General features: G+C 58.7%; 1 protein-coding gene, 1 long non-coding RNA gene and 1 pseudogene across 2 annotated transcripts in view; 2 read left to right on the forward strand and 1 right to left on the reverse strand.

The window, feature by feature from the left end:
* Window positions 1-3,396, forward strand: part of LOC128773071 (uncharacterized) — a 10,180-nt gene extending 6,784 nt beyond the window's left edge. Inside the window, exon 2 of the long non-coding RNA XR_008417380.1 lies at window positions 3,166-3,396. This is a non-coding gene — a long non-coding RNA (uncharacterized LOC128773071). The remainder of the gene's footprint in view (window positions 1-3,165) is intronic.
* Window positions 3,397-5,605: 2,209 nt separating this feature from the next.
* On the reverse strand, window positions 5,606-9,001 carry CKB (creatine kinase B). The gene is made up of 8 exons (XM_053889871.1): window positions 8,867-9,001; window positions 8,343-8,554; window positions 7,981-8,135; window positions 7,763-7,895; window positions 7,373-7,544; window positions 6,501-6,624; window positions 6,069-6,258; window positions 5,606-5,993 (listed from the first exon to the last, which is right to left on the reverse strand). Exons 2-8 carry the CDS (start codon window positions 8,533-8,535, stop codon window positions 5,815-5,817), a joined length of 1,146 nt encoding a protein of 381 aa, XP_053745846.1. The 5' UTR covers window positions 8,536-8,554; window positions 8,867-9,001; the 3' UTR covers window positions 5,606-5,814.
* LOC109257768 (eukaryotic translation initiation factor 1b-like) lies at window positions 8,534-11,097 on the forward strand (annotated as a pseudogene).
* The last annotated feature ends 1,689 nt before the right edge of the window (window positions 11,098-12,786 follow it).

The following is a 12,786-nucleotide window of genomic DNA, read 5'->3' on the forward strand; positions in this document are numbered from 1 at the left end:
ACCACCTTCACCAGTAATGGGAGCAGTCCGTTTGGGGTGGGGGTGGGGTGGGTGGGGGGAGACCCAAAGCCTGACCCCACAGTCCGTGTTCTCAGAGAGGACACTCTCAGTGAAGCAAGTATGTGACAGGGCCAGGGGGCATGCCTAAAGGGTGAAGCCCGAGGAGAATGATAGAGGGGAGGGGACTGATAGAGGTCGTTCTGGAAAGGAGGGCTAGGGCAGGCAGGGAGGTGGGACCAAAACCAGGACACAGGCGTGCAGCAGGGGGCTCCCGGCTAGACCAGGTCTGGAGGGGTTGGCACCTCTGCTGTGTGTCCCTGGTCTCACATGTGCCATCTGCAGTCTGCATGCACATCAGCATGGGGGGTGGATGCGGGCAAAGCCAGCCTGTGTTTCTGGAGCCACTGGATCTAGTTCCAATGACATTTTTGGACAAATTGACCTGTTAAGCCCTGCCACGGCAGCAAGCACCAAGCCAGGCCCCACCTCGAAGTAGGGTTCGTGAGCGGCAGAGCAGCGTCCCAGCCCCAGCCCCCACTGCCACCTGAGGAGTGGTGCTGGCCGCCTCACGTGTGTACCACCGGGTCCCGCACATGAGGGCGCATTCTGTTTGCTGGGCTCAGGTGGCGCTTGTCTCCCATCCCAGGATGGCTGCTGGAGCATTTCATGCCCGTGGTTACAGCTGCCTCCGGGGCATCTTGAGAATGTGCTTCTCTAGCCCGACGGCCGCATGCCAGCCTCAAAACCAGGGTTTTGTTACCAAAGCGGAAGGGAAAAATGGCTGCTAGGAGACAAGCGGCCAACTCCACACAGATTCATCAGCAGTGGGAAGAGCTACAAATACTTCTAGCTCTTCTGGGTCTTAAGGGTCATTGTTTAATTAAGTTGAGCGTTAGATTTTACAAGCCCCAACTCAGAGAAGGATATGAAAGTCAGGACTTCTAAAACCAGGAACATGGTCTTTGCTTCTCTGTGTCTTCAGTAAAGCAGAACGAGCTCCACAAAGACAAGTTTGGGGGGGGTGGGGAGCGGGGAAGAGTCCAAACGCTGTGCACGGATCCCTACAGAAAGTCTCTAGCCTTGGGGCGCCCTCAGTCGGTTAAGCATCAGACTTCGGCTCAAGTCATGATCTCGCGGTTTGTGAGTTCGAGCCCCACGTCGGGCTCTGTGCTGACAGCTCAGAGCCTGGAGCCTGCTTCGGATTCTGTCTCCCTCTCTGTCTGCCCCTTCCCTGCTCTCACTCTGTCTCTCTCTCTCTCAAAAATAAATAAACATTAAGAAAAAAAAAAAAAAGGCTCTAGCCAGACTTGGGAACCAAGGTTTTTGTCATCCAATCCACATGTAAAATTCACAGCTCCAAACGGAATTGCTCCCCCTGCCCCACCCCTGCTCCATGGAAACCTCTCAGCCAGAAAGACAACTCTTGCCGATCAAAAATTGCTTCCTTTTGTCACCTATAGAAAAGGAAATTAGTTCAGACTCTGTGTGGGTGCAGGGTGCAGCCCCAAGGGTGCTTCGGGAGGCCTTACTGTAGGCATCAGGCAGCTCCAAATAGAAATGCAGGATGAGGCACCTTCCAGGCACCTGCCGCCTATGCAGCGCCTGCTAAGAGCAGCAGGGGCTGCACGCTGGAGGTCTGGATGTTCTGAAAAGTTAAAGAGCGGGGAAAAGAGCCCAGCACTTCGAACCGGGTGGTCTCAAACTGGTGACCCTGAGCCAGTCTTCCCTCCTCTCCTAGCATCCGGTTCCCTCCCCGCCCCACGCTGGGGGCGGAGGGGCAGTGATCCGTTCACACAGACTAAATGAGGGGTGGTGACAATGAAGTCCTGCCTCAGTGGGCTCCCACGAACTGTGACACATTAGAGCATCTTTTTAAACACCACTTAAAAAAAGAATTTGTTTCAGCTTATATAAGTAATACATGTTCACTGTAGAAAATTTGGAAAACAAAGTATAAAGAAGGAAATCACCTGTTACCCCACCACCCACAGTTAACTACTGTTCTTTGGGATTTTTCCATACATGCTCCGGGATCCACAGTACAAGCTGTTTTATAACTTGCTTTTACTTCCATTTTTTTAAGCATGCTGCCATCTCACTGAGTTCTTCATGCTGTTGGGATGCCTGCATGGTGCCTCATTGAGGGAGGTGGCCTGGATTTTTAACCAGCCTTTCTTGTTGGCAGTCCTGACCCATCAGTTCCTCCCTGTTCTGGAGTGATTGTACTTTTTCATTATTTCTGTAGGGCAGTGGTTCTCAGAGAGGCAGTTGGAGCATGGGGCACCTGGCTGGCTCAGTCTGTAGAGCATGTGACTCTTGTTCTTGGGGTTGTGAGTTTGAGCCTCACATTGGGCATAGAGCTTACTTTATTTTTTTTTATTTTTATTTTTTTAATGTTTGTTTATTTTTGAGACAGAGAGATAGAGCATGAACGGGGGAGGGTCAGAGAGAGAGGGAGACACAGAATCCGAAGCAGGCTCCAGGCTCCGAGCTGTCAGCACAGAGCCCGACGCGGGGCTCGAACTCACAGACTGTGACATCATGACCTGAGCCGAAGTCGGACGCTTAACCAACTGAGCCACCCAGGCGCCCCATTTTAATTTTTTTTTAACGTTTATTTATTTTTAAGACAGAGACAGAGCATGAATGGGGGAGGGACAGAGAGAGGGAGACACAGAATCCGAAGCAGGCTCCAGGCTCTGAGCCATCAGCCCAGAGCCCGACGCGGGGCTCGAACCCACGGACCGTGAGATCGTGACCTGAGCTGAAGTCGGATGCTTAACCGACTGAGCCACCCAGAAGCCCCGAGCTTACTTTTAAAAAAGGGGAGGGGCGCCTGGGTGGCGCAGTCAGTTAAGCGTCCGACTTCAGCCAGGTCACGATCTCGCGGTCCGTGAGTTCGAGCCCCGCGTCGGGCTCTGGGCTGATGGCTCGGAGCCTGGAGCCTGTTTCCGATTCTGTGTCTCCCTCTCTCTCTGCCCCTCCCCCGTTCATGCTCTGTCTCTCTCTGTCCCAAAAATAAATAAAAAACGTTGGAAAAAAAAAATTTTTTTTTTTAAATAAAAAAGGGGAAAAAAAGTGTAAACCCTATTCAAAGAGGCAGGCGTGGATTTTGGCCCTCAGGGGACTTTTGGCCAAGTCTGCCGATAATTTCTGTTGTTACAGGGTGGGTGGATAACAACTGCTGGCATCTAGAGGTTGGAGGCTGAGCTGCAGTGCTCAGGGGAAACCCCTGCCCGGAGTCATCCTGCCTGACCGTGAGTGGGTGCCATTGAGAAACCCTGCCATGGGGTCATGTCCTAGCTGGGCCATGGCCAAGGTGCAAGAACGGATGCTTCTAGTGCTGCTGATGGGTGTGGTCCATCCAAGACAGTGAATAAAAGTGCGTTCGTCTGTGTTGTGTGGTAGGGTGTTTCTTAGACTCCCCATATTGACTGTGACTTCGAGGAAAGTTAAATTCACCCTGTGTAAGAGTCCTATGAATGCAGAGGAAAGGGAGGAGGTTGTAGGGAGTCTGTCCCATGGACTGGGAAGCAGAGGTACCCCCACTGAGGGGAGAGCATAGTAAGCCCTGCCTTGTTCCAAAAAGAATGGACTCAGCTAAAAAGTGTGTTCAATAGAGCAGGATAAAATAAATGAGAATAAAAGTGAGCAAAGAGAATATTACAGGTAGAAAAACAAGTGGCCCATAGAAGCACGTGTAGCTCTGGGCCCGTGGCGAGGCTCCTCCCAGAGGGCCGTGGGGAGCGGCTCCCCTGCTTGCCCAGCCCCCTGAGAGGGCCCAGCACTGTGTGCCGCAGCACAGGGGAGAACGGTAGGGGCCCTTGGGGCTCCCGGGAGCAGCTTTTACTGCCTGGAAGAAGTCTGGGGCCTCCCTGGGTGTCCTGTTGAGAGGTGATTGGAGGTTGCAGCTTGTCTTATGGAACCACTGGTAGTTAAGGGACTGTCCCACTCTTAACGGTCCAGACAGTGTGGAGACGATCAGGAAGCCATGTGCCTGCCTGACTAGGCCCCCAGGTGCCTGTACGCACCTCAGGGTGGAGTGGGGACAGTGGCCCATCACTGAGCCTGTGCAAGCAGGAGGGCCTTCTGGACAAGGGCCCCCCAGCATGGGCACACGCAGCCTGAGGCCTTTCCAGAGGACGTTCTTCCTGTGCTCCTCACAGCCCTTTCTCCCAAATTACCAGACTCCACAGTCTACAGTGTACTGTGTGCCCCGGCCCAGTGCCCACTGACCAGAGGAGGACACTGAAGGTGAGAAAAGGTGAGCCCTACCTGATGTGTGACCCACACCGGTCAGCCGAGGAGGGAACCAAGTGCCAGCCCCTGACCTAAATAAAGGGTGGGTTCAGAGATCCTCTCCCTGCCAACCTTGTGCCCCAGGAGGCCTGCCCCCTACTCTGCCCATCCCACCCCAGCTTTCACTCACCTGGCTTCCGTGCCTGTGCCTCTTCCCCCAGCAGAGGCTCCTGGAAACCCTCCCCTGCCAGCACATGGCCTGGGTGGGCCCCTCAGCTCAAACCTGGCCACTAAGGCAGATGGAGCTGCTTCTACTCCACTGCTGTCCACCCAGCCTGCTTGTCCTGGGCCCCAGGGTCTGGGTTGGCCAGCTGCCCCTGCTCCTGGGGCAGGAAAGACTGCCCAGCCCAGGACATAGTGGGCACGAAGGCCATGCCCAGTTCTCTTCCTAGTTGCAGGGTAACCTTGGTGGGGATTAGGGCCTGCTGACCCAAAGCGTGAGGAGTTGGGGTACCCCAGATTCTGTTGGGGGTGGGAGACCAGGATAGAGGTGGCCCTGGCCGGCAGGTGGCAGCACAGACTGTCCACAGAGCTGTGGAGCTGGGGGACAAGCCCTACCCTTGGCTGGCTTACAGGTTCCACCTCTACGCCCCCAGCCCACCATGGTGTGAGATCAGTCGGGAACTGTGGCAGCTGTAGAGTGGCTGGGAAAGCGAGACCCCAACCCACCCTCCCGCCCAGGGACCTTATGTTGAGGACCCACCATGGGAGGCCAAGGGGTGGAGCACCTGAGGGTCCTGGAGAGGGGGCTGCAAGGAGGAGGGCGTTCCAAAGGGGTCCCAGGGCTTTCTGAAAGGGACCGAAGGGCTGGGCCTGGGGGCAGCAAGAAGGGGGTACTGTCTGCCCTGCCTAAGGCTGTGAGGAAGGGAAGCAGAGGAGAGGGATTATTTAGGGGCTCTTGTAGGTGGGGGGGAGAGGTGGCAGAGACCGACTGGAAAAGGAACTAGATTAGGGGGGCAAGACCCACCCTCCCCTCACGGCATCCACACCTCCTCCCACACTGCCGGATGGGGTTGAGCAAAAGTGCCAGGCTCCACCTCCCAGGGCCCAAATGCCCTTAGATGCTCTGGCTGGGGCTCTGTCACCCTAGAGCTCCTCCCCCTCCTGGCCCCTCCACCCCCCCAGCCCATCCCAGGGCTGCAGGGAAGCCAAGTAGACAGGATGGCACAGTGACTGCCTCCTGACTTTGTCCCTTCTTAAGGAAAGTGAAGCAGAAAGGGTAGATCCAGGATTGAGGCCCTCAGATCCTGGCTCCTGGGTCCCAGAACAGCCACGGGAAAGGGGAGCCACTACTCGGAGACTCGTGGCAGGCCGAAACCCTAGTTTATTCCAGCATCAGCAACATCTTAGCCATCACAAAAATAAACTCTACCAAGGGCGACGGAAGTCTCTACAGCGAGGCTAAGGGCTCAGCCGCCAGGCGGCGGACATCAGGGTGCGTGGTGGGCACTGCCCGGGCAATAAGTTAGGAAGCAGCGGGGCTGGTGGTGGTGGTGGCAGGTGCAGGCCAGGGTTTCACTTCTGGGCAGGCACGAGGTCATCAATGGCCTGGCCCTGCTCCAGCCGCTGCTCCATCTCGATGAGCAGCTTCACGCCGTCCACCACCATCTGTACCAGCTCCACCTCCGAGAAGCCCAGGCGGTCTGCGTTGGAGACGTCGAAGACCCCACCCACAGCAGCTGTGTCCACACCACCTGGGGAGACAGCCAGGTCAGCAGGACTGGGGTGGGGGGCTGCCCCAGGGGGAGAAGACCACCTGCCCCATTCACCTGTGCCTCGTTTCTGAAGCCGCAGCCGCTTGAGCACCTCCGGGAACTTCTCATGCTTGCCCAGGTGGGGCAGCTTGATGTGCACACCTGCCCGCAGCCCTGTGCCCAGATTGGACGGGCAGGTCAGGATGTAGCCCAGGTGAGGGTTCCACATGAATTCGTAGTTCTTAGACTTGAAGAGCGTTTCAATCTGGAGGTGGAGAAGGTGAGACAGGGTTGGCCTGGCTGAGGGGCACCTCCAAGGCACCAGGTGGGGGACACCCTCGGACCCAGGAGTCCCCTGGCAGGACCCTGAGGTAACGGAGACCAGGGCTCCCAGGGGGACTGATGGGACGCCCACATCCTGGCCTGAGCTCTGGGGCTCGGCCCTGCGCCCTCCCTGGTCCCAGACCCCACTCGTGCCAGCCCAGTTTGGGGATGGTCAGGCCTGACCTGGGTGAGGCCATTGCAGAAGCGAGTGAACACCTCCTTCATGTTGCCCCCCTTCTGCATGGAGATGACCCGAAGGTGGTCTTCCTCGTTGATCCACACCAGGAAGGTCTTATTGTCATTGTGCCTGGGGGAGGGGCACGGTCAAGCCTCCTCCTTGGAGGTCTCAGAGCACATCCAGAAAAAAGCTCTAGGGGGTCCCCAGACCCCAGGAACTTTCCAAGTCCCTGAGGTGTTCCATCCGGCTGTACCCAGAAGCTTGGGCTTCTGCCAGGACCACACTCTGGAGGTAGGCAGGGAAGCCAGGACACCTCAGAGAGAGTCCAAAAAGCCCGGAGCTGTGCCCTAGCCTCTAGCCAGTCATGTGCCGCGTGGCCTGGGTGTGGGGGAGGGACGAGGGCCCCACCTAGGAGGTAAGGGGCAAGAGGACCGCTGTATCTGGGCGCAGAAGCCTCCCTACGCACACAGTGGAGGCAGGAGCTGTAAGCCTTCCCCACCCTCACCCCCACTCCCACTCCCACTAGGAAGTGTCTGCGTCACCCAGCACCTGGCAGAGTCCCTGCGGGGAAAGGGGTGAGAAAACCAGAAGCTCCGGCTCCCAAGAGGAGGGTGGAGGAGAGCAGTCAAAGCGACCCAATGCCCACCTCCAAGATCCCACGAGGCCTCAGCCTCTACCAGCTGGCGTCCCTTGATGCACCTGTGTGGTCAAGGTCACCTGCGAGGAGGCCTGGGAAGCACCAAACCTGTCCTAGGAGCACGGCTCCTCCCTCTTCCTTCCTCCTCAGCCTGGCCTTGGCGTGGGGAGGGCCAAGGGGAGGAGGGGAAGGGGAGTGGGGGGGGGGGGGGGGGACCCACGAGAGGAGTTGGGCACGCACCAGATGCCACGGGCATCGGGCCAGTCGCGGGCCATGCCGGAGGCCAGCAGCAGGGGCGACACGGGCTTGTCGAAGAGGAAGTGGTCGTCGATGAGCTGCTGCTGCTCTGCCTCGGTCATGCTCTTGAGCGCGTAGTACCTGCCGGCCAGGTCGCCGTCCAGGCTCGCCAGAGCTGCGGAGGGGCGCGCTCAGAAGGGCACACGGGAGCCCCTGTGCTCACGCCCGCCCAGCTTTGTGGGAGCCCCGGCCGGGCCGGCCCTCGCAGGGCCCCAGGCCGCAGTCCCCCCGGGAAACCGGACCCGGCGCGCAGATAAGAGCGCGGCAGCGGCGGCTCAGGTGACTGGGGTGACTGGTTAACAAGCCGCACGGGGACAGAGGTGCGACCCCTACCTTCCACTGCGAGCTTCTCGATGGCTCGGCGCTCCCCGCGGCTGCAGTGCGGGGGGAGGCAGAAGCCGCGGATGCTGCGACCCGTGCGCACCCGCGAGCTCAGCACGTAGTTAGGGTCCAGGTCGTCGCCGCCCTGGGGGCAGAGCGGGGGTGAGCGCTGGGGGACCCCTCCCCAGCCCACCCCGCCACCCGGAGCCACCTCGGGGCCAACCTCGTACCTGCAGGTTGTCGGGATTGAGGTCGGTCTTGTGCTCGTCGCTGGGCTTGTAGCCTCCGTGCCGGTCCTCGATGATGGGGTCAAAGAGCTCCTTGAACACGTCATAGGATTCCTCATCGCCTGCCACGCAGCCCACGGTCATGATATAGGGGTGACCTGGGGGGAGCGTGGAATGGGGACAGTGGCGTCACTGCCAGGCCTGACCGAGCCCCTCAGGACCCTGAGGTTGTTCGCGGGAAGGGGGCGCCGCGGGAACCCTAGCCTGGGAGGGGTTCTAGGGGAGGCGCTGGGCCCGAGCCCCAGGGGAGTGTCTTGCAGATAAGGCGACCCGGTACCCTGACCCCGGGACCGAGGTGCGCGTACCCGGGTTATCCACGCCGGTCTGGATGACGTCGTCCAGTGTGAAGCCGCTCGGCGTGCACTTGGCGCGCAGCTCCGCGTACAGCTCGGGGGTCAGCACCTTGGCCATGTGGTTGTTGTGGCCGCTGAGGTCGGGGAACTCGTCCTCGGCCGGGAAGCGCAGCTTCAGCGCGTTGTGGCTATTGGAGAAGGGCATGGCGGCGGCGAGCGGAAGGCTGCGGGGAGACTCGAGGGTCAGCGGGGACCCGGCGCACCGGCCCCCCAGGGACCTGCGGACCATTCAGGGCCTCGTTGCCCCTGCTCCTGGTCACCCTGGGGCGCGCGGCCAAGGTCAGAGGGGTCCGCAGCGCGCGCGCGGGGGAGACTCCCGCACCGCCAGGACCCCAGGCCCAGCCGGCGCGCGCGCTCCGGGCGGCGGACCCCGGCGTGCACGACTTTGCTGCCCACGAGCTCCTTCCGTGCGCAGCGCCCCCACCCCGGCGCCCAGGCGGCCGCCCCCCCTCCCCCCAGCCCTCGGGCCCACTCACCGGGCAGCCGGGCGGGGCAGGGGCGCTCGGTCGGTCGGCAGCTCTGGGCGCGGCGCAGGCGAACAGCGGTGGCTCCGCGCTCCCGCGGCTCTTAAGGGGCGCGACGCGGGCCGCCCATTGGCCGCTATTTATAGCCCATTCATTCCATTGGTTCGCGCTGCGGGGTGGTGCCGTCGCTTTGTCCGCCACCCGCAGCCCCCGACAACCCCCCCACCCGGCCGCCCACCCCTGTTATCCCTTTGCTGGGACCCCGCGCAGCCCGCCTATCCGACCCGGCGCCCGCCCAAGACCCCGCGGCTGAAGCCTCAGGCCCTTGGATATTCTGTAGTTCTCCCCGCGCTGCCTCCGGGCGGGAAACTGAGGCAGAAGAGCCACTGGGCACTTGAAGACGCTCGGGCTCATCTGCAGCCCTGCTCCTGCCCTCCCTAGCCCCGCCAGTCCCTGGATCTCGACGAGGGTCCAGGCGTGACCGGCCCAGGCTCCCGCAGCAGGTACTAACCCCTCCACCCACCCACCCCACCCCCGCCCCATCTGAGCTGGCCCGGAGCTGCCGACCTTCCTCAAGGTGCCCGCAGGCATCTCCCGGGCGATCTTGGTGCAGAGCTAAGCTCGAGGGAGGTGCAATCTGGCTGCGGCCCAGTGGGGTGGCACCCGTGGTGCCTTGACCTTGGGCAAGTCCCCCGGCGCCAGGGGACCCAACCCAGAGACCCCCGGGGCCAGCCTTTCCTGGTAGGTGAGAGAACAATGTGGCCCTGGGAGGCCGCTGGGGACTGCACGGTCTCAGAGCCTCCAGACCCCAGCCCTGGGCCCTTTCCACAGGGGACAAGTTCATCTCCCCACCCCACCCCCAAAGGTAGTCCCCCAGAGACTCTCAGCAAAGATGGGAGGAAACACAAACAATAAGCCTATGTGAGATTTAAAAAACAACAACGACTCGCTAGAAATGAGGATCGTGCAAATTAAAACAAGGACTTCCACTGCCCCCAAAACACCCAGATGGCAAAAATGTGAAAGACACACCAGCCAGTGTCAGCCATGGGTTGGAATGTGGAGAGACAGACGGTCACACGCGGCCTGCAACTGTGAACTGCTACATCCTTTCTGAAAAGTAATTTGGCAGTATCTATTAAAATTAAAAACGTTTGTACTCCATGACCCAGCAATCCCACTTCTAGGAATCCAGCCTTTAGAAAGGACCGTCTCATCCCTGCAGGTAGAGATGTGCAGTGGGGAAAACACACAAATGAACTCGATGCCCATCACTTGGGGACTGGCCAGGGGTAGGAAGGCACATCCCCAGTGTAGAGTATTAACACAGCTATTTTTAAAAGTGAGTTAGACCCTTAGTCACTGAGCCACCAGCAAGGACTCAGCAGCCTCCTCCTCGGCCCCCTCACCTCTTGAAGATCCATCTGCCTTGTCCCATGAGAGCCTTCTGCAGGCCACCTTCACGGCGGAAAAGAGATCCTATCCCACGTCCACTATCCAGAACATCCCCTCTTCCAAACCCTTTGCCGACGTGAGTAAGAGTGACGATCTTCCTGCGGACACTGAAGGTCTTGTCCACATATGAAGCCAACAGAGAAATGGCTGGGAGACCCTTACTACTATCCAAGGGGTCATTGATGATTACAACAAAAAGGAACTAATAAGGTGTTTAAGAAATTCCCCTGCAATGGTGGTGTAATTGAGCACCCAGAATATGGAGAAGTAATTCAGCCGCAGGGTGACCAGTGCAAGAACATATGCCAATTCCTCGTGGAGACTGGAGTGGCAAAGGAGCCCTAGCTGAAGTTACCCACTTGGTTTTCTTTTTATTGTTATCATCTCCTTTTTTTTTTTTTTTTTTTTTAAGTAATCTCTTCCCTCAACTTGAGGCTTGAACTCACGATCCTGAGATCAAGAGCCGCGTGCTCCACTGACTGAGCCAGCCAGGCGCCCCAGTTTCATGGGTTTTAAGTGCTTTTGATTAAGCTTAAGTGAGGATTTCCTTGCAACGAGTAGAATTTCCCTTCTGTCCCTTGCCACAAGTTAAAAAACCCCACAGCTTGTATAATGTAACCATTTGGGGTCTGCTTTTAACTTGTAGTCGTGCAATTCCTTCATGCAATAAAATGAAAAGAGAAAAAGAAGAGTCAATTGGAGCTTGTGTGTTAATGCACGCCATGCATCGTTTTGTGAATAAAGCAAGAAAGGAGGGGACACCCTTCTCTGTGTGTATGTAACAAAACGCCTCCAGGACCACACAGTGAGCTCTGGGGGACAGCAAGGTGAACATCACACTGCTGCTGGAAGGCTGGCCATGAGTGACCAGCCACGTGAATGAAATCACGTCGCCATCCGGGAGGAGACGGGTGCTGCGGGGGCTGGGGGCAGGGCAGAGGCGGAGCGAGGAGCTCCAGGGGATTTGGTACCTCTGAGGAACCGGCACTGGAGCAAAGAGGCACAGGATGAGCAAGCCCCTTCACCTCCGCCTGTGTGCGCACCAGTGGGTGTGGAATGTCGCTAGGCTGTCCCTGCGGTTACCACACACGGGACTTCTGTCTCTTCCCTCGCTCACCTTGGCGTGCTTTGACCTGTTCCCAGTCAACATTTTCTTAAGACACATAAAACAAACCAAGGTAAAGAGGCAAATGGGCAGGACTGCCCAGACAGCAGGTGTCCCTTAAGCCTGGAATTCCTGCCCCCTGTGCCCCTTGAAGCCCCTTCCTCCCATTTTAGAAATAATCTGCAGTTGCCTTTTCCACCTCCCCACCCCCAAAAGCCCGATGGGCTCAAGTTTCTGTTTCTGGAAACCTGAAGGCAGACTTGGCTTTCAGACATGGGGTGAGGGGCACTCAGGGCTTCCTCTTTGTCTTCAGCCTCTGCAGCTTCTCAACCCGTCCCCCACGCCACCCTCAGGCCACCAAGGGCCTAACCTGCTGGGTGGGAGGAGGGAAGGGTCCTATCCCCTCTCCCCCCAAAAGCAAGGTCCAAGCTGGAGAGGTGAGGTCCAGAGGTTTGGGGTTGCCTTGCTCAAGGTCAGGCCCTGTGATACTGCTGCTTGAGGCTCCAGAAATCCTCAGCCTCTGAGAGGGGTGTTTTAACCTTTTGCAGATAAGCAAAGGCAGATCAGAAGATGGGTGACAGAAGAGACAGGTCAGAGGTCCAGCAACCCGTCACTGGTCCTGGAGTGCCTGGCCCTGAGCTAACTTAACCTGGGACCCATCTTGGGGACCACCCCCCCCCCCCCGCCCCCCAGGGCTGGCCAAGCCCAGCCTGCACTAGATTGACAGCATGGGTGGTCAACAGCTGCGATGGGGGAAGGGCAGGGGGCCTTCAAGGCCTTTAGACCCAAATGTCAGGGGATGGCTCCCTACCAGGGGCTGCTTGGGAGCCTGTGTGGTCCCAGAGCAGAGGAGCAAGGGGTGGGGAGGCCTGGACGGTGCCAGCCTCCACCTCACCAAGAATAACATTGCCCCAGTGACCTGGCTCTTGTCTGTGGACCCTCCATTTTCCCCAGGGCCCAAGGAGCCGGTTTGGCAGCGTCTGGGCAAGAAGCTGGGTGACATCACCCAACGAGTTTATGGTCCAGGTTCCTCAGAAATCACACCTGGTTGCACATTAACCAGCCAGCCCTAGAGGGGGAGGGGAGCTTCAATGGAGTCCCCAGCTTTTCATCCACAAACTCAGCCTGCCCAGTGGGGTGCAGCGCCGGGCATGCAGGGGGGTAGGCCAAGTGGGAGGGACAGGCAAGGAGCCAGAGGTCATTCTCAGAGTCTGTGCTTAAAAGACAGGATGGGCATTGCTTGCTCCTGGTGCCCCGTCCCTGAGCCCTGAAGAACCCAAAGGGGAAGTTGGTTGCAGTCAGGAGAGGGGTAGGGGCTGCTTTGGGGTCACTGAGCACCATGGGGTAAGAGCCTGGGCTACTCAGAGAGAGG

This window comes from Panthera pardus, unplaced genomic scaffold, assembly GCF_024362965.1.
Source record: "Panthera pardus isolate Hobbes unplaced genomic scaffold, ASM2436296v1 HiC_scaffold_24, whole genome shotgun sequence".
Taxonomy (NCBI): domain Eukaryota; kingdom Metazoa; phylum Chordata; class Mammalia; order Carnivora; family Felidae; genus Panthera; species Panthera pardus.